The sequence below is a fragment of the Hermetia illucens genome, chromosome 1 (assembly GCF_905115235.1).
Source record: "Hermetia illucens chromosome 1, iHerIll2.2.curated.20191125, whole genome shotgun sequence".
Classification (NCBI taxonomy): Eukaryota; Metazoa; Arthropoda; class Insecta; order Diptera; family Stratiomyidae; genus Hermetia; species Hermetia illucens.
In genome coordinates this window covers 37,269,140-37,291,273 of record NC_051849.1, presented here as the reverse complement: position 1 = coordinate 37,291,273, position 22,134 = coordinate 37,269,140, and the positions used below count along the sequence as shown (strand labels likewise).

At 40.4% G+C, this 22,134-nt stretch overlaps 2 protein-coding genes across 5 annotated transcripts in view; one reads left to right on the top strand and one right to left on the bottom strand.

Annotated features, from left to right (window-relative positions):
* Positions 1–22,134, bottom strand: part of LOC119646928 (G protein alpha o subunit) — a 138,326-nt gene that overhangs the window by 45,935 nt on the left and 70,257 nt on the right. The window lies entirely within an intron of this gene.
* LOC119646927 (probable cytochrome P450 49a1) overlaps positions 1–22,134 on the top strand; it is a 44,647-nt gene that overhangs the window by 17,314 nt on the left and 5,199 nt on the right. For both annotated transcript variants that reach the window (XM_038047608.1, XM_038047607.1), the window contains 4 exons: positions 10,031–10,196; positions 17,013–17,093; positions 17,161–17,277; positions 17,347–17,423. In XM_038047608.1, coding sequence (XP_037903536.1) covers positions 10,031–10,196; positions 17,013–17,093; positions 17,161–17,277; positions 17,347–17,423 — 441 coding nt within the window. The remainder of the gene's footprint in view (positions 1–10,030; positions 10,197–17,012; positions 17,094–17,160; positions 17,278–17,346; positions 17,424–22,134) is intronic.

Genomic DNA, 22,134 nt, shown 5'->3' with positions numbered 1-22,134 from the left:
TTCTTCAGATATTTCACCAGCTTTACTGGCTGACTTTTGCCGTGTATGTCTGGTTGATCTTTCAATGTTCGATTTATTTGGGTGACATTTTTAATAATTTTAATAGTTTCAGCCCCATCCTAGGAGGGAGTTATGGTGAGGGAGAGGAGGTTCTTCATTTTCAAACCCGCTGAAAACTCGAGGAGGGTTGAAGAATCGCAGCCCCCCTTCGAAAGTTATGTCATTGCATTCATTTACCAAACCCGCCACCGGAAGGAGAGGCGGTAAATGGAGAAGAAATAAGAAAATTCAGCCTTTCCCCCTAAAAACTCATAACGGACACTTCTTCTCAAAAAGTTTACGGTGTCCTGAAAAGCAGCTATATTCGTAACATTAATAAAGTTATTGGTGGGACAATCATTGTCGCAATGTGCAAGAAGGATTGCAAACGAGGCGTCCCCTTGCCCCTCCACCCCTTTCCACTCACATGCAGGTAAGGGAGAGAATGAGGGGCATGGGTTGGTCCCACTCTCTAATCTCCCTTGCATATCCCAACATAGATTGCTCTTCCAATAAAGCCAGTAAAGTAACGATAGTTGTCCCTTTTCGGAACGCCACAATTCTTCGAAAATGTTAAAAAGCGGAGATCTTCTTTCTTCTGCGTATCCTCTTTATTCCCCCTCTCTGGAAGTGGCGCTGACAAATCAAATTTTACTATGATAATATCGAAATACCTTCATTTGAAGCACCATTACTTTCTAAGAAGAAGTTATGGGCAGCGATTATTCAACGGGCATTGAGATGAGATATATGATCTCCCGCTTCTTTATTCATACTCTACTTTCCCCTGGGGGATCGGGTACAAAGTTAAGCTCTATCGGTTTTGACATGAAAATAGTCCTAATTTGAGGCCGCATTCTATATTAGGCGGGGATGGCTGTCGCAATTTCTTAATGGGGTTAAAGAGGGAGACCTTTCTCTTCCTCTTGTTCGCCATCTCCATCCTTTCTCCTTAACGCAGTAGAACTGAAAATTAAAACATTACCATGATGACATAACATAAACCCACTTCGGGAAGTCGCCACGAGCTTCTATCAAAGTTGAAGGGTATACCGTCTCTCTCCCTCTACATATAATCCTCACCTCCTACGAGGATAGGGTTGAAAATTCAACCTTTACCCCAATTTGGCGATCGGGTGAACGGTGTAGAAGTCGACCTGTCGCAGTGCAATCTAGTGGTGAATGACAGCAACGTAGAGAGTATATAAATATTTTCCACTGAAAAATATATTTATGTACCAACGCCATGAAAACGGTCGGTTGAACGGTTCCGGTATCTATCGATCACAAACAGATATATATACCAACAACTTCCATTTTTAAGGTTTTGTATAAAACAAAACCTTATTAAAATCGGTCCGTCTGTTTGTCTGCCTGTCATACGCATTTTCCTCGGAAACGGTTGTACCGATTGACACCAAATTTCTAGGTCGATTTGAAATAATAAAACTTGTTTTTTCTATTCGCTAGTGGAGAATTTTATTTTGCAAATACCGATATTTCGGGAACCACTTGTTCCCTTCATCAGTGCTAACAAGACTTGTTTCATTATTTTAAATCGACGTAGAAATTTAGTGTCAATCGGTATAATCGTTTCCGAGGAAAATGCGTGTGACAGACAGATAAAGACTTGTTAGCACAGATGAAGGGAACAAGTGGTTCCCGAAATATCGGAATTTGCACAATAAAATTCTCCACTAGCGAATAGAAAAAACAAATTTTATTATCGCAAATAAGTAATTACTGGAAACTCCGCGTAATTACACTCAAATTCTAGGTCGAATTTAAGGGGGTGTAAATTTGTTTCCCCCAAATATAGCATCGATTAGTACTTTTCAAAACTGGCCTCAGTTTTGATAATTAATTCACAAAGGGGAGAGGGAGGGGACGGGAAATTGGTTATTTCTTTCACGGACCCACCTACCCAACTGAAAAGTCTGAAAAAATCAGGGAGCTGCCACACACCCCATATCTAAATCTGTTCAAATAAATTTAATAATAGTATATTACCATAATTTTTGGTAATTTTTGCTTTTTGCTAATTTCTGAACTGCAGTTTATTCAACTCCTTACCTTTGTTTGGGGTTTTGTTTCACGCAAAATTATAATTGAATCTTAGCAAATCTCTCGCTAATTTGAGAACTCCCTCCTCCAAACTCCCAGCAGGTCTCTATGATCACTACCACTTCTAATTATAGAAAAGGAGGCAACTAAAGGCAATTTGAATCATGCGCGTTCGAGCCGTTTACTTTTTTGTTTTCATTTGCTGATCTAGCTATTAACATTTTTACTTTACTTCGATTTAGGTTGATGCGTCGGATAAAATATGCGTACCATTTTGTTAAAATATCGCGTGAGGGACGGTAATGTCAAGGACATTGTCTACAATCCCGAACGTCTGTCGACTGGCACTTTGTGAAGGTGTTTAGGTACGTTCCGACCTGAACGATAGAGCTTTGCCGATAGTCAACTCAGAATTATCGTGTGATCACCCTCCAAATGGCCCCAATAAAGTCTTAAAAAATGCATTTCTTTGGATCCGCAGAGCATTCTTTGCATTTTCGTTTCCTATTTGTATTGCAAGGCAGAATGCAAGAAAAGTTAATTCATTCATATGCTTTAAAATAATAGCATAAAGTCAAGGTCAAACATGTTTTCCGTCATTGGTACCTCAGCCGAATAAGACTAAATTTGAGACGATAAAAAAGTTACTAAATGTCAGACGATCTAACTAATAAATTTATCTGAGAAGATTCGTTGTTATCGAGTTTTTGTGGATCAAACACCTTTTGATATATTGATGTATGCAGAAATATAGCAAGCATCTTTGGTGGAAGTTTTGAAAACGTTTCCCATCTTAGTAATGACTTACCAGTTAACAATTAGCGTCAAACCGAAACCACTTAAAAAATATACACTTTTTTGTGCTCGAGAAATTAACAATAAAACTCAGGAAAAGGTCTAAAATCGGCGCACAAATGACAAAAAAAAAAAACAATCTCCGAATATTTACATATGATGTAAATTTGACTGTACTATATATAGTTTTTAGTCGCAGCCGTCAGATTTTCTAGTCGAAGAGATTTCACAAAAAATGTTTGTAGTACGTTTTCGAACCTATAATTTCACCTCATTTCATCAATCCTAAACTTAACCATGTGCACACGCACACAATTTGCATAATGCCAGTAACAATAATTCAGTAAAACGTGAAAATGTCCCTTGTTGAACTGAAAAAGGTAAAAAGAAAGTTACGCATCATCTGAACTGGTGCTTTATCAAGGTAGAGTATCTGAGATGCGCTAACAAGATTATAGCACACTAAAACGATCAATTCTCGCAGTATTCGGGGTGCTAAATGGATTTATTTAGGTTTTCCTTTCTTGTATACTATATAACAATTTTATTACTACATGTTACGTAGGAGTGTATGCGTGTTAAATAATCGCAATCAATGAAGCCTACTCAATTTGGAATCATGCAATCTGCGGAGACGAGGAGATGATTGGGAACGTGGCTAATATATATCTGTATCTGCTATAGTTGTCTTGACATGCAATGATGCAATTAGTATCTTTAAATGCAAGCACAAGATGACGATCGTGGAAAATTGCAGTTCATACTGTATGGACATGCATCCAGCTACAGATATGTTGCACATAGAGGAAAGCGCAAGTACAAGACATTCTCCGAACAGTACATTCATGCGCTTGCATTTCTTGACTGTTTAAATGAGTTGCGAAAATTGTGTATATTTAAGGTCTGCTGGTCTTTATTTTTTTTGCAACAGAAAGAACGACTTTGTTGAAAGTATATCAGTCAAAACTCTGATCTAATGGACTGTAGTTATCTGTGTGTTCATTCCAATTAAGATTTGGTCAATTTTGAGTTTTAATTCGGCTCCAACATGTGTTAATTTTAATTAAATTTTAACTGGACTTTGGACAAAATGATTGACAAACCTCAAAAAGACCCTAGAGCTGGACGATCCACTACAAGATAATCGAACCGAGAGAAGTGAGAACATCAAAGTCCACCAAATTTCCATGGGACTTAGCTATTAGCAGTATTGGCCAAAAGGCATCGTACCAAATAATGTTGCAATTTAACATCCCAGCAAAACCAGTTCGCCAAACAAAAATACAATGGGATCAATATTATTGCGCGAAAATTATGTTGAATTAACACAAACGCCGGGTGCGTATTAAAAGAAGAAGAAGCAATTCACGGAAATAGGCTAGTATCAAGCCATGGTTGCTTTGGTGGGCCTTTTAGTTATGCCCTATTGATTTCGGTGCTCAGGCTAATCTTAGGTAGCGTGTTCTCCTTAGCGCAAATTGTATGACCATTCCATTGCAGACATCTATCTTACAATTTTTCTATGATGGGTGCAACTCCATATCGATCGCGGATGCCTTTATTCCGATCCCTGGCCCGACGCAATCTCTTTGTGTCAATTACCGTGAGGCGCCGTTCATTGTTGCCGATAGTCGACCAACACTCAAAGCCACAGAAAGCGACACGGTGAACGATATTACAGCAAATTTTGGAATTGTGCCGTTCTTTGATGTGTCGATCACAAAAAATGCCGTATCGTCCAAGTTACGCTGTTGCGTGAAGCAATTTCATAGCGTAGTTCATCGTTGGCTGACAGCATCGATTAGAGATACTTTAATCACTCAGTTGCCTGTTTAATTGGGGTCCATCGTCATAAATCCTACTTTATTCAGATTCAGTTTCAGCTTTGGACAAACGATTCGAAATCAGTTCTATTGTGAGTCGCTAGGAAAACATCATCTGCCGTACGTAAAGAGCTGGACGTTGGATGCCTCGCGCCAAGAAGTGGCGAAAGGGAGCTGCCTTCATGAACACCGATAAAAACACGAGGCGATTTTGTTATACCTGCCACACAAACCTTCAATATGTGGTAGAACAAGTTCTTCTCACACCAGGTTTTGCTTCAATACATACCAGATGGGTACTTACACACGGTAAATCACTTTCTCTAAATCCAAGAGTAGGGCATTGCTTTCTATGATGTTTCTGCATGAATAACCGCCCGGCATGTATTGCTTCAGTAGTTTCGCAATTGTTGACAGTCCGTGCTTATTTGAGTTGATATCGACATGGGGATTTTTGAGATCTAGATGACGAACATCGGTACTACTATGATTTTTTTTCAAGCACGTATGATAGACAGAGGAGTAGCTCATTGTCTGTCATACAGACAGTGACCTGATATTGAGTAGGCTCTGTTTTCCATAGAGCTAGCGCTTTAAATAAAAAATCGGGCCGTAGCAAGCAGCTCTTGAACACGTAATAGAAAGGATACTTCCCTAGTGATTCTACACAAATTGTAGGCTATGTGGACGATAACATTATTTGGTCACGCTTTCTCAAATTCGCTAAAGAGATGTTGCTAAATATGCAATAAATCAGCTTACAAATAAACAAGATAAAAACAAAAATTACAAAACACACTTGGCGAATATAATATAGTAAATCTGGAGGCAAAATTGAGTAAAGATGGTAACGAAATTATCGCAAAAAGGCGAACAATGCAGCTCGCTTAGAAGACTTTCTACAAAGTTCTGACAATCCTGAAGGAAAAACAAAGCTCCAAGTTCATAAATAATTACTAAGATCGACGATGCACTGCGGTTGTAAAACGTAGACCCTCAGCCAAACCCCAGTCACTACATAGAGAATTCGCCGAACAGGCAGTCTCTACGATTAAAAGATCGTGTAAGCTGTGGTACACTGGACAACTCACGGCGGAATGGATAACCTAATACCTAAACAGGTACTCATTACAACAACCGAAGGGTAAAGACCAATGGACAAAAGCGGGGGTAACTTTATTGTCAGTCAATGGACCAGCATAGCACTAAGAGGAGTCAATTACCGGAGCATCTAATTGACTGATCAAATCCTAACCTACAAGGCAGAAAAGAGACAATGTGTGACGAATTTGCCTCTACCCTAACGAACGAAACCATCAACAGATATTTGTCTAAAAATCCGAAAATAGTGGTCTGTGCGAAGAAGTTATAATTCGCTCATCAAAATTAGTGGATTCTCCCATCAAGTAGAACGTAAGCTCAGAAATCATTCAATCCCTAAACAAAAATAGAGCTGTTTGTAAACTTCTTCAACAAATTTAATAAAGATTTAGTGTAGTGTTCAAAGCTTAACACACATACTAGCGCTGAAGATTAATCTCGCCTAAGGCAAAACTCTCCGAGCTGTCATATCGACGTATTACCGAGCGGTCATCCAATCAATTGGCCAAATGATTGCCGTAAAATACCTGACTTTATCGGCTTCGTAGAACGAGGAATATAAATCAATCAATCAATCAATCAACTATCTGCGCAATCCTGTTTTGATCTACGCTTTACGTTTTCGTCAAGTCTACCAAACTGATGGTGGACAGATTGATTGGCTTGGATACCGGAAGTATAGCTCTTCGCACCTAAAAACAAATGTGCATTTGAAGTCAAGGCTCGAATTCGACCAAGCTATACATTTCATCAACGAAATGTTAACACCTAACATACTACTTGTATGCCACACCGAAGTTCCGATGTCCAGTTTCAGATCCTCCAAAACCTTCAAAATCGACCAGCTCATGAGAAACAAGTCGGGAAACCTGAAGCTGGACCAGGTATGAAAGGTTTTGTGTATTTCTTATATAAACACATTTGAGTGTGCATTTGTCCACCTCCCCCCCCCCTCCCCATATATGCATATATTATGTGAGAGTTTGCAAAGAAACGACAACCTTGCCCTATTATAACTTTGTTAGTAATAGTGCGATTTCCACCACTTGGTAGAACCAAGTACCAGGATGAACTTAGAAGAGAGAGAGAATTTTCCAGCCAATTTCAATTTCAATTTTTTTAGATTTTTTGGTTGGGTAGTTTCTGAGAATGGGTCTGTTAAAGTAATGATCACTTTCGACCCTTGCTTCCAACAAATGTCAAAACTAAGACCGGCTTCGGGAAGTACTAACCGAGACCAATCATTTGACAGCCCACATGACCATATTTGGTGAAAAAAAAATTACACACTCATTTTGCATGTATGATGATCCACCTTAAATTCAACGTAAAACGATGTAACTCACTGTATGCGTGAGTGTTCACAGTTCCCACTTTTTCGCCAAACTTGGTGTCAATCGCTATAACCCTCTCCGGGAAAAATGCGTGTAACGGACAGACAGACAGTAAACTTGTTTTAATAAGGTTTTGTTTTACACAAAAGAAGAATCTAGAAGTGACTAGAAAAGAGCTATAAGCTATATTGAAGCAGGAGAAATATACGACTTCTTTGAGAATCTAACGTCTTTTTCAACCACGAATATCCCCTTTGGAGAGCAGTGAAGAAGCTCAATAGGCAAATTTTGCGCGAGCTATTAATCCGATTTTTGGACGGCAGCTGGGCGAGGAGTGCTGCTGAGAAAGATTCAATCAAATTCACAGCTAACGAAGAAAGAATTACCGCTTTTGATTCCCCAAGATACATCTCAACCGATTCGTTTCAAATTTGCCACTTCTTCAATCCTAAAAAGGCTCCTGGTTTTCACCTTATGATGATCCAAGAACATTCAACTGACACATATATTTACGCCTTTGTTACTTTCCTAAATGCTGAAAATTGTTGAAAATGTCGATCATCCCGTAGGAAAATAAAAATCCCATGCTTATCACGTCTTGCAAACCTGCTTCTCTCGAGAGAATCCAACTATCGAAGGTAAAACAACATATGAACGAAATTATTTCTCGTTCGAGTTCAAGAGAGAACATGGAACTAACGAACAAGTTCATTAGTTAGTCTTCGATATAAGTTGTGCTTTGGAAAACCATATTCCTTAAAGTTGCACAGACGTTTGTCAATGGCTGGCAAGAAGGCCTCACCCACAAAATGAAGGAAAAGCAACCTACGAATACCCATCAAATTTTTGAGCCGTGCATCACAGAATTTAACATTAAAGCGGGGGTATCTCAAGGTAATGTCCTCGGCCTTCTGCTTTACTTAATATACACTGCAGACTTGCCCACAAAGGAACGCTTTTGTACTTCTACCTTTGTCGATGATGCGGCATTACTCTGCACATATTCCATTCCCAGTGTTGCATCTCGAAACCTGAACCAGAATGGAATAAGTTGAGCCCGCCGTAGAATTAAAGTCAATGAAACGTGTAGTCATGTCACCTTCGCATTGAAGAAACGAATATGTCCCTCAGTTAGGCTAAACGGGATACCTATTTCTCAGTCTAAGGAGGTAAAATACTTAGGAATACACCTAGACAGAAGGCTAACTTGGAAGAAAGATACTGAGGAGGTAAAAACTCAGGTTAACCTGAGATTCGAAAGTTGGACTGCCTGGTTTCCAAGCTGCACTTGTAATTCAATGTGGCGATATATAAAACAACGATACAAGTTAATCTTGGCGTATGATGCATAACTTTGGGAACCTGCTTGTGCATCCAACGTCGAAATTCTCCAAAAAATGCAGCCTAAGATGCTGAGAACAATTACTTCCGCACCGTGGTACATTGGAAACTTCAGTATTGACCGAGATCTTAGCATCTTCGCCATCAAAGATGAACATGTAACAAATCCAATGGTTGGTCAGGATCGTATGACACCGAAATTAGTAACATCATCAAATACCTCCACTATGCTGGTGACATCTGCTTGATTTTGGAAAGAGAGGCAGAATCGGACTGGAGATAAACATCAATAAAACCAATGTTTTCAATTTATTATGGATGCGCTACGTGAACTGCGTGTTTATTATTTTATGGTCGGTAACGATATACCGAGAGTTCATTGTGAGGAACTTCGAATGGCACTAGACTGTCAGTTCTCGCATAAAAGGGATTCTTTTTCGAGCAAATTCCAGGTTCATCACGCGAATTTGACAACATTTCCGACCAATAGATGACATCGGTGTACTCTGATACCTGCAGATGTGTTAATTATAGATCGATAGTAGCAGTGCATACTCACACTTTAAGCAAGGACAACATGAAATGAAGTCCACTATCCTAAAGTGACCGACGAATAAGTCGTCATAGAAGCACATTTCACAGAACAGCAGAGAAGTGTAGGTTTCTCGGTAAGGTGTCACAAAAGACTTTGGGATGGAAATCAAATCTAAACTTCGGACCTTGAAATAATATCGAAACCTAAACGTTGCTCTCTTTCATATAAATTTCCATATATAATCTGTAAATCATTTAAAGATAGTCACATAACTATCTAGAATTACTCGAATGCCTATAAATATAAAAAGAGCTTTAAAATGCATACTATATTCCATACAATGGTTTTCGCAAAATAATTCCCACAATAGGTGTTAATATTAATTACTTTGAATAGAAATTAAACTTTAACCTCACCCGCCTATGATATGAGTAATTCAAGCAAATCCTCATATTTTACATGAACAATCTATTTACCAGTTTCAGTACGTACTTCACGGTACTTATTTGAAGATATTCATACAATGAATCTAGAACTATGTGTACTCGAATGCTTTTAAACATATTTTCATACAATGGTGTTCATATAACAACTTTCTCACAATAGAAGGGAAATAAATATACTTATTGTACTACTACCATTCTTCCCAGATACTTTTGCAAGTAACCCATCGTGAATGGCACAATACATTTCGTTTTTTTGCAAATACGTTTTTAAAAATTACGCTGAATGCATAGATGCGATAAAAGATATTATCCCAAATCAGAGAAAATATCTTTTATAGATTTTGAGGAACCACCATGACACCATACTCCCATAATATCTGCCACCAATAAATACCTGCATTTAAATTGCAAAGCCATATACATATGTAATTCCTTTTAATTTATCTATAATTGAATACGCAGAGCAATTATTACTTTCCGCTTTTTACAACTTTCACGAGCTACTTGTTAATGGATGTTTTTCCGTTTCCGTTATCAATTTTTCATCAACAGGTCACTATAAAATCCACGAGCTCGATAAAGTTATGCGAAATTTATATAAAACATATGGGAAAATTGCGAAAATGGAAGGATTAATTGGACATCCAGACCTTTTGTTCGTATTCGATGGCGATGAAATACGAAATGTATTTAAAAAGGAAGAGGTCATGCCACACAGGTGAGTAATTTCTCATATCTGAAATGGTTTTTTATTCTGAATACATACATATAACGTTGAGTTGGAAAAAAGACAGACTTTACCCAGGGAGATTGCAGTAGCTAATTCTTAGAAAAAATATCACCCCAGAATGAAAGTTGGGGCAGGATTAGAATTGCAACCTTTTCACAATAGAAGTTTAGAATGAATGAGCCAGAAAAACATATTCGCTCAAAAAATCGTGCAGTTGGCTGAATGTCTGGACCCAAAAATTAGCAAATCGGAAAATGAAAGCTGGTAGCTTCAAATATGAAGGGTTTTGTGGTCTCCGTATACAAAAAACTTTGCCTGTACCGTAGGACTGTTCCGTTTATACGTAACTAGAAATTCAGTCAATATGAAAAATATTTTTCAAGATGATTTTCTCAAGTTCGTTCTCGAGGGTACTAGTAATGAAAATGAGGTGACAGATGACAACCCTAAGTTGACTATTGTCAACCATGGGGACAAAACTATATCTCATCTTGAAAAATTGACGACTGTTGACTATTCGTTCGCACCTAACTGCAGCTCCAAAGAAATGGTAGGTAGTTCAAAATTATAAGCTTAAAGATTTAATCTTCAAATAATCTAATGGAAACGGCTCATGGAAAATAGGACTAGGCTACGAGATTTTTTAGATACAACTTCCAGGATAATAATTTCACCAACTGTGGAAGAATATTGCATACTCAAAAAACGCGCACGCGCAGAGACCTATCACGAACTTTTGTCAAACGGACAAGTGGACTCAAAAACAGGAAAAAAAAGCCGGGGGAAACCAACAAGCCTATGAACTCGCTCATAATGCCTAGGCAAAAAACTGTTGGAATATGGCCATCAGTTGCACCATCTTTTCATTGATTTCAAGGCCACCTATAATAGCAGACCCAGAGAAAAAGTGCACATGGTCATGAGAGAATTCGGTATCCCGAATAAGTTGGTAAAAAATACTAGGATGACCCTGACTAATGTGCAAGACCACATAAAAGCAGCAGAACCACTGTCGAGCCCATTCAATATCAACAACGTGCATCTTTTTTAACCTGACCCTGGAACCTGAGGTGAATGCGAGAGGCACCATCCTCTTTAAATTCATGAGAAGAAGATAGCGGGTTGTGGAAATCTTACGCAAGGTTGAAGCAGATGCCTCCTTGAATTATCTGAGTGCAAATGTCACGCGGATAACAGGAACACAGAAAGGCGACCTGCTGTTCGAACTTAAAACTAGTGACGACGGAAGCAAAGACCTACGGAAGAAAATTGAAGTATCACTAGGTGAGGCTGCGGCGATCAAAATGAGTAAGAATTCGGTGGAGATCGAATGCAAGAATTTGGATGAAGTCACCGCAAAATCTGATATCTGCGAGGCCTTACAAACCCAATTAGGATTACAATCAGTTAGTGAGTCTAATGTGCTACGACTTAGAAAAGCGTACGGCGACCCGCATATAGTGTTGATAAGTCTTTCTATTGAAGCAGCGAAAAAGGTGATTACAGTGGGCAAAGTACGTATTGGATGGGTGGTCTGTCGGTTACGGGAACAGAGTCCAGTGCATAAATGCTATAAGTGCTGGCAGGTTGGTCACATAGCGAAAGCTTGTACTAGCTCGCAAGACAGATCAAATCTGTGCCGCAAATGTGGAGAACAAGGCCATTTTGCAAAGGACTGCCACGGAATGCCCAAGTGTGTATTCTGCGTGGAAGCAAAAAAATAGTGACAACGCCGACATTGAAGGAAGCAGTAAATGCCCAGTGTTCGGATAGGCGTTCATAAATAAGGTCAAATGAGGTTTATGCAACTCAATCTGAATCACTGTCGAGTGGCTCAAGACCTACTTTCCCAAAGCGTATTCGAAAACAACGTCAACGTTGCCATTGTATCCGAACAATACGAAAATCTGCATAACGGAGTATGTATAGCAGACAAAGCCAGTAAGGCGGCGATATAGAGCTGTGGAAGCGAAGTTATACTAGATGCGAAAAAAACATCCGAAGGACGGGTTCACCCGTGCCAAGATTGGAGGGATATACATCTATAGCTGTTACGCAGAACCGAGCCTCACATTAGAGGAATTCACGTCATTGCTGGAGAAACTATCATTCAATGAAAGTCGCTACAATCCCAAAGTAATAGCCGGCGACTTCAACGCATGGGGGTAGCAGAAAAACCAACGCAAGATGACGAATATTGCTGGAAATATTCTCGCGCTTGAACGTGGTACTTGCCAACTCTGGGGGAGCCAACACATTCCGGAGGGGAGAATTGCAATCGGTGGTAGACCTCACCTTCGTCAGTGATACTCTAATCAGAGGCTTGCAGTGGCGTGTCAGCGAGGAGTACACACACAGCGATCATCTTTCAAACCTCGCAAAGGAATAATATGAAGCCATTAAAACGAATAACGATGAGCTGGTTAACTAAGAAATTCGAAGCGGGAAAGGTTCAAGGAGGTACTTCTGGAAGATATATTGCTATCGGGAAGTGCACAAAACAAAGTTTCATAGGTCGTGGAAAAATTGCAGTGGGTATGCCTCAAAGCTAGGAGACGCTCCCAGCGCAGAAGAAACCGACCTGAGTTCGAGGAGCTACACGTGCAATATAAAAATGTGAGAAAAAAATTGCAAGCAGCTATCGCAAAGAGCAAATCCGAACATTTCAAGCGGATGTGTACTGAAGCTGACTCTGACCCATGGGGTGGCGCATATAGGTCGGTGATGTCATCACTAAAAGGAGAACGCTCCCCATCGATTATTTGTCCAGAGTTGTTGCAGAATATAATAGAATATACACTCTATTCCCAGTAGATGTGAATTGTTCAAGTCTGCCTACAGTACATTTAAATCTCGACGAAGTTCCGGTAGTGGTAAATGAGTAGGTTCTAGACGCAGCAAAAATATTGACTGAAAAAAAGATTCCAGGACCGGATGGAATCCCTAATATTGCCCTGAAAGTAGCCGCCAGGACAGCGCCAGGTATGTTTGCCCAAGTTTTCACGGCATGCCTTAGGGAAGGAGAATTCCCTGAGTAATGGAAGCTACAAAAGCTAGTACTCATTCCGAAGGTAGGTAAACCATTGGGTGACCCCTTCTCATAGAGACCGATATGTCTGGTCAACACCATTGGCAAACTATTTGAACGAGTAATATATAACAGACTGCTCGCTGTTGCGGAACAGGAAGGAGACCTTTCCGACAAACAATTTGGATTTCGTAAGGCGAAATCAACTGTCGACGCAATCAGCATGCTGACTAGCTTGGCTCAGGCTGCAATAGAAGAAGGAAAATGCTGCGCAGTAATAACCCTCGACGTAAAAAATGCGTTCAATAGTGCAAAATGGAAAATCATAGAGATACTCGACAAGATACAGGCCCGAAGAACATTGTACGTACGTTTCTCCTTGGGAGAAGACTTTACTGCGACTCGGATGATGGGCTAAAAATATTCCCGACAACTTGCAGAGTGCCACAGGGTTCTGTCCTAGGTCCCTTGCTATGGTTAGTTATATATAATGGAATGTTGACGCTACGCCTACCCGACAACGTGACAACTATTGGCTTCGGCAATGATATCGGAATAACAGTGGTTGCAAAGCACCAAGACGAAATCTATGCAAATGAAGCGATATGGGAGATCAATTCCTGGTTGATAAATTCTGGCCTTTCACTTGCTGAACATAAAACAGAAGTAGTTCTCAGCAAAAGAAGAAATAACACAAGTGTGAAAATCAAAGTTGGCGAAAAAAAAATTTACTCCCAACCATCGCTCAAATACTTGGGAGTAATTATTGACAGAAGACTCAACTTCAAAAGACACATTGAGTACGCCCGAACTAAAGCGTCTTCCATCGCTGCAACGATCTCGAGGATACTACCGAACATTAGTGGGCCAAGACAAAGTCGACGCCTTCTGCTCTCTAGGGTAGTCAGCTCCGTGCTACTCTAAGCAGCTCCAGTTTGGGCAATTGTTCTTAATAACAAAGTGAACTGCCGAAAATTGGGAATGGCGTATCGGACAACATCAGGAGAAGCATGATGCTCCCCATAGACATCTTGGCGAAGGAGTCCGGCGACTCTACGACAAAACGTATGCAGCTGGAGAGTCTGGCGCATTTCGACGGCAGCTGGTCCGGTGAGAATCTATCGAAGGGTAGCAAAAGCGGTGGGACGAGTCACAAACTGGCCATTGGACATACCGCATCATTCCCGATATTCGGAGATGGTTTGAACGAAACCGTGGAGAATTAAGCTACGAGTTAACACAATTCTTAAGTGGATATGGAGGTTATCGTGCTTATTTACATCGATTTGGTCACGACGAATCACTATGCTGCCCAAGATGTGGTAACGTGGCTGAGAATGCATATCATGTCATATTTGATTGCCCCAGGTTCACCGCACACCGAACAAGAATGGAAGCGAGCGCAGACAGGCGTTTAACACCCGAAAACATTGTGGAGTTCATGCTGGAGTCAACGGATGCCTGGAACCAGCTTGTAAGGGAACTGCAAAGTATTCACCAACACCTTAGGCAGGAAGAATTACAACGAAAACAAGAGAGGGAGAGAACCATAATGAGCCGCAGTTAAAAACTGATCCAGCCCCGCAACGCAATACTTTATAGAAGATCCGTGGGGAGAGTGGAATGAGGAGGTGGTTTTAGTGAGTAGAAGTCTCACATAACTGCATGGCAGGAGCCAACAGAAAAAAAAGACAGACAGACGGACATCGACTCGATTCTAATAAGGTTTTGTTTCACACAAAACCTTAGAAAAAGAATAATTCCAAAAAAAATTGTTTAAAAAACTTTATTTGTCCAAAAGAAAATCAAGAAATTTGGCTTCTTCAAAAATTAGTTGTAGTTCCAGTAACATGGTCAGTACTGGCATTGTGCCTGAGTTCCCTAGATTTCACGGAGGTTAACTCAATCATATTTTACCATTTCTGACTGAACATGGTACGTTCATCGATCGGTACAAATCAAAGCTATCATTGTCCGAAACGTAAGTCCTTCACTGGACAGGAATTATTCACTTCATTTTCTGATGCATCCACGAGGAACCGCACCAAGTAGCAAAAGCATATTAGCCAAAATCGGGAAAAAGGATACAACCGCTACAATCAGAACGACTGTGCTCTGGATTAGGTGACGATTGAATCCTGAAAATCAGCTCTCCTTCGGGCCGAATTTCCCTTCGCGGGCACAATATCACCCCCACCGGTTAGGACCAACTTCGCTTCAAAAATCCCAAAGGACCATTCTCAGTTGGAAAATTTCAACATTCAGGCCAATCTTAGCTAGTGACTAACGGAATGGTTTTGGCAGTAACTGGTGTATACAATGGAATATTGACGCAGATACCATCAAAATGATATAAATATCTATCGTTAGTTCTGGGTCTGAAAACGAACGCAGAAACCAATTCTATTGTTAGCCAAACTTCTCCTTGTGCTTAAAAACTTCTAAATTATTCAGTGACGAAAAAGATACTTCACTGCAGAACTAATAAAAAACCAACAAACAAAAGATTGCGCGGAAAAGCAATCTTTTCATTATTATGAAAACACTTTAAATACAGTTCCAACAGTACAAAGTACTCCACGCGTAAAAGAATTTATCCTCTGGAAAAACTGATTATCTTCACTATTATTGCAGTCACTCATTCGTTCTTTGAAGCAAGAGTTAACCAGAAAATCACTGAATCAAAGTGTACACCGGTCTTATTCATGAGAAATCGAAAATCGATCACGCAATTGCTGTAAGATAATGAACCCAGTTCTTTAGTAAATTATAATTAATTACAATTTATGTGGGCCTCCATGCGTGTTTCCGTGATCCCCTGATAGTGGAAAAACAGTGCGATATTGCAGCAACCTTGAATGTTAATTTTCCCAGGTGGTGATTTGCTCGCAATCAATAATTTCGGAATATGTTAATGTCTGAATTAAGCAGGCTACCCACATTAGGCAGCCTTACACCATTTAGGGGCGATAAATACCAGAAAATCTATGTAAATGCCGCCCATGAATAGGGTCCACCGTTTTCATTAAAACTTGAATAGTGAAATGTATTAGAAGTCACATTTTTGTCTCGTATGGGTCATTAGTATAACTAGATCGTTACAACCACAGTTCATTTTTTTTTTCGGTGAAACTGCAGCCAAGACGCATGCATCTGATTAGCGCTTTGATCATAAACGCTTGTCTAACCAAGCCAGACAGTAGCGACCAGCAACATGCATATATAATTTAGGATCGAAAAAGTTTGGACGGGCAGAAGGTCGAGTTTTGAAACCCGTCCGGTTGTCTGTGACAACATAATTGCGGCATGCACTTCCCAACCTTAACCCTGAGTGACGATAGATGTGGATGACTGCAGATTACCAAATGTTGCATTTATAGCGTGGTTTCCATATAGACTTGGTTCATTGAGTGTGAGGATGATATAATATTGTTTAATATTTTCGAGTTGCAGCATTTATGAAATATTTATGAATAATTTGGGTTTAGCGTAAGTTATCGTAGCATTTTTCACTTGAATTATTTTGAGACATTCCAACGGATGTTTGAAGTAATTTTAGCACATGTTATCTAAATATTTAATTTGAGTGTCGAACTTTTTAGTGGGTGCAGAAAAAAATAGAGGAAAATACATTAATAGACAAAATAAGCGTAAAATTATCAATCGAAAGCCCACGACCAAAAAATAACACACAAAATTGTATCTTTAATTTAAGACTTTAGATACTTGTATCTATTAGTAAATAGTATCATTCTTCCTTTATCTTTCATAATCAGACCATCAACCCCTTCACTACGACACTACAAAGCGAATTTACGTCCAGAATTCTTCGGCGACAATGCAGGCTTGATTGGAGTGTAAGATTTCAAACTTTTAATGCTTTGCTGAGTTGGAAAATTCAAACTATTTACTCCTTTGATGTAGGCATGGCGAAAAGTGGGATAAATTCCGGGCTGAAGTTCATCACGTGCTTTTACAACCAGCCGTAGCAAAAAAGTATATCGCGCCTTTGAATGATATTGCGGAGGATTTTATGACAAGGTTAGTATTTATAGTAAAGATCAAGGAGTTGTGTAGATGGGAAACTACTAAAGTAACTTTTCCTTACAGAATAGATGAAATGCGCGACGAAAATTCTGAATTGCCAGATAAGTTTCTGCATGAACTTTACAAATGGGCTTTGGAATGTAAGTATTCGTTGTTATTTCCTCCAAATTTTTATGGTCTACTTCTCACTCTATCAGGTTTCACTAAGTCTTTTATTCTGGTTTTTGTTATGGAAACTGTCACACGAGAAATCCAACATCCACTGCTTTATGTAGATGATGTTTTCCTAGCATCTCATAGCAAAAATGACCTCGAGGAACTTGTCCAAAAATGGAATGATCGCCTCATGCAAGATGGTTTCGACGACCGATCCCCATGCAAACTGATTTCAGCACAGCATAAAGAAGTATTGCAAAGGACTCACACCACCGCTTGCATCTGCCTCTCCACAACATTAACTCAACTTCGCAGCAGGTGTCCGTCCGTCATCACTAAACGACGGCGTGAAATTGCTAGTTCCCCCTAGTCGAAGCCAAGCTCACCCAAAAGTGCAGGACAGAAGAAGCGATCCTGCACTAAAAACAATGACATCTCCAGTTCTCTACGTTCGGATCTTCAGGGTCGTCCGCCAATTGGACGCGGTTCGCCTTCCAGTGGCAATATTGCTCGGTTGCGGGCTAAACAGCACTGCCACCATTGGAACTATGTCATAACTAACAATTCTGCGTCGAAAGATCTTCTGAACTACCCACCAAATCAGCTTTCGCCCATTACGCTGCTGCCTGAAATCGAGTCTGCTCCGGGACAAAACAAATCGAAGACGGTTCGCGATGCCGCCCGTTCGTTTCTTGTGGATTAGCCACTTTTAACCAGTCGAGTCGCAGAAAGATGATGCAGAGCTTCAGAGGAGGACAAACTCCAAATACAAGTTCAAGGAGTTTCCTATCTTCGGCTCAAAGTCCTACTCACTATGCAAGACCTCAGAAAAGGGACCTAGGCCATTTATTCCGGCCGATTTTCGCAAAAATAAAAAGTATTCCACATACTACACAATCTTGCGCATCCAGACATTAGGACGACGAACTGGTGACTCGTCGGAAAATGTTTCTGGGCGTCCATGAACAAGAACGTAAACTTTTGGGTCAGACAGTGCATCGCGTGCCAGAAGTGTAAGATCAACCAGCACGTAAAAAAGGAAGTAGACGTATTCCCTCGGTCGACCAAGGGCTTCTATATCATCCTCCTCGACATCATTGGCCATTTGCGAGACTCGCACGGATACACGGTGGCCTGAAGCAATACCTCTGACTAACATTACGGCGCAATATCTTTGTCAATGACAGTGACCTGTCCTTGAACTAAGATATTTGAATATCCCGGGTCAGTGCTATTCATCCAATGGAAAACTGCATTATGAAATTGCTTCACGCATTAGCGAAACCTGAATGAAGTGGCGGTCCGCAATTGGCGTTCTTTGTGATCGACGTATCAACGAACGTCTCAAGGCTAAGATTTATCGCAATGTCGTCCGTCCTGTCCTCCCCCCTTTCTGAATGTTGGCTGACTATAAAGGACAATGAATAGCATCTTACTGAGTGTTGACTGACTATAAAGGACAATGAACGGTGTCTTGCGATTATGAAGACAAAGATATTCCGTTGGAGTAGTGGCATGACACGCTTTGATCATATCTGAAATGGAGATATCCACGATCGATAAGCGATTGCACCGATCGTATAAAAATCGCGAGAGGCGTTTTCGATGGTATGGTCATGTAATTCGCGCTAAGGGGAATTCACTCAACATGATGTTTAAATGGTCTGATGGTTTGAACATCCAAGTCGCTGGATGGTGATTTAAAGCCCTAACAACTACATCCAGAACTGATCTTTGATAAAATAAAATGGCGCAACCGATCACGACGAGCCGACTCCGTTTCTGAACGGGACAAAGGCTAAAGAAAAAGGAGATTTATCAAAACTCCACATAGAAGTCGAAGCAATCAGAATCACCAACCTAAGGTTCCCTTATTGCTATTTCTGCCCCTAAACTATGCATGCTAGACCATTTTTGCCTTTCACAGTTACATTACAAAATGGCAACCCTTTGGCCCCAAATACACCTTTTAACCAACCATACCGCATCCTCGTCAGTTAGCCGAGCCATCCGGGCAGTTTGTAATGATGTTTAATACGATTACCAGCCGTATGGTTTAAAACCATTTCTAATGTCATCATCCTTATGGATTACCAATATAAACTCCACTTTTCCACACAGGCTGACACCACATCCTAACCAAACATCCTCATATCTTGCTGTAGGCACCTCAATACTGCTCACTGGCAATATCCTCATCACACACCTCTTCCTTCGCGCTTCTAGAGTTTTTAGTCGTCTCAATTAGAACCATCTTCCTTCGAAGACGTTGTTTCCCTCCATTGTCTCAAAAAACTCCTTGAACTAAACGCCAGACACACCATCTGGTTGGACACTTACTTCATTAATGACTGTCGCAAATTGCACCGTAGCTATTTTCTATTTGAGCCCAGTGCTCCTTACCAGCAATGTAAGGAACGCCCATTAATACTTTAATCATTTCCTGATTACCAGTGACACAACGAAATTCCGTGAATCTAAACACCGTCCCATTTTCTGAAACTCATCGAAATCATTCGCCCAAAGCTTATAAGAGCCCTGGATGGAGCGCCAATCGCTAGCTCATCGGTCAATCCCTCAAAGGTAGATTGTTCAGAACAATTGAGCAATTGATCCTACCTTCGGTGAATATACCCAAGTAATTCAGGAGGTACATCACGAGTTCGTGTCAACACACAACACAACCTCACCTCTCTCTCAAACTATATCCTGCATTGTATCGACCACAAGACAAACCGCAGTAGTCCTTCTCATAAAACGAGGTTCATAATCTCTAGATCCTGTATTCTACCCGCTTTCATACTCGCTCCTCCGGTATTGAGCTACATACAGGCAGCTCAGGCAAATATCCCCGTGATTTTGCAAAGCTGCCAGCCGTAATGACATCCTTCCACAAAACATGACAAAATAAATACCTCTCCAATGATCAATGCTTTAAACTTAAAGCCAATGCATCGATTAACACCCTTCAACCAACATTACGACAGAAATAAATCCACTCCATACTTAAGTTACAATCGATCAGTCGAACTTATTCGGCTGAGAAGGTCCTCCTAGTCGAGGAAACTGACAACTGGCAACTAGTAACAAAAAATCTACAATAGCGTGACTCCTTAACATAAGAAAAGTTTTCTGATTCCACATAGCAATATGGACCCATTTATAAGCTAAATAGCATCCTTGACTGCCACCCACTTCTGTGGAATCTAATCCTTACCTTCTACAAGGGTCACAACCCCTAGTAAAAGTGCAAAAGGAACTGCCTTCTCCTTGCACCAATCCATTTGGAATTCCACGAAACTCAGTCCTCTCTGCAATCCTTCTCTCACTTTTTAACGTGGATATTGCGAAACCCACTTCCATACACAATCCAATCAAGATCCGTTGGTATGTCCATGATCTTTCAGGGGACAGATGAACCCTGCCGAGAGTTCTTCAAATGGAAACTAGACCAGAACCTTTGTGGGTTTAGCTGAGTGATTAAAGCACAAGCCTGTCATACGGAAGATCGCGGTTCAAATCTCACTGGTGGCAGTGGGATTTGTATCGTGATTTAACGTCGAAATCCTATAGTTCTTTTGAAGCACAGATTGACTTGGGGACCAAAATTAAAGCCCCATGAGGGGTGATAATGATACTCGTTTATGGGTAGGTAGGTATCAGTGGCCGCTCCACTCGCTCTACTCGTTTATACTAAATGCAAGCTCAGAGTTTATACCAGTGGATGCTAGGCCAATTTAATTTTCAAACGTAAATTGACGGTTTGAACCACACGCAGTTCTATCCGCAATATCGGATTAATTACAACCACCAGAAACCCTCACAAAGGGACCGCAATAACCCAAAGCACATCTTCCAGGAATCCTCTTTATCAGGTTCTCAGATGGTTTCCACGGTATCAGATAATCTTTGGCTAGGTTTCGTAGCAAGAGCCACTTCGGATGAGTCCTTTGTAGATTAAGGTCTGAACGTCCTCTACGAATACGGTGGGGAGTAATTAAGAACACCAAACAAAGTTTGTCCGGAATTCTATATGAAGGGATCTATAATACATGTTCACACTTCAAAAATGGTTTACTAATTTGGATTTGAAAATATTTGCTAATTAAATAAAATCAGAATTCGGCAAAAACCTCTCAATAATAATCCAAGATACACGAAATGGATTGGATGCAAAATCGACGAACCTATAATATTAATACAGCGACCAGTGTCTTAATGACTATCTGGGCTCATATCGTTACATTCACAAAAGGGCATTGGTATCACCATATGATCAAGCCTTCTATTACATTAGGAATGGTTTCATGAAAAATGCTTTGCAACCAACATAGCCGGTGTTAATTCTATGCGTTAAGCGAAGTATGAATTTGGTCTCCTATTTAATGGTGCTACAATTCCGTAGTTGTTTAATCAGAAATTATTATTCAAAATAAACCAGATCCCTGAAATATCCGGGCAGACGACATAATGCCAGTCATGCTCCAAAAATAGCAAGAAGGGGTTGCGCCGTGGTTTGTCCAACCCCTTTCGTGTCAAAAACCCTAGAGCATGTCCTGAACGTCCACTTAAAGGCGATCATAGAAAGGACGCCTTTCTCTAAATTTCAGCACGCCTATCTCAAAGGCAAATAACTAGGACGGTTGAGCAGTCACTATTTGCCATCCTGAATATAGAGCGAGTTAAAACACCAAA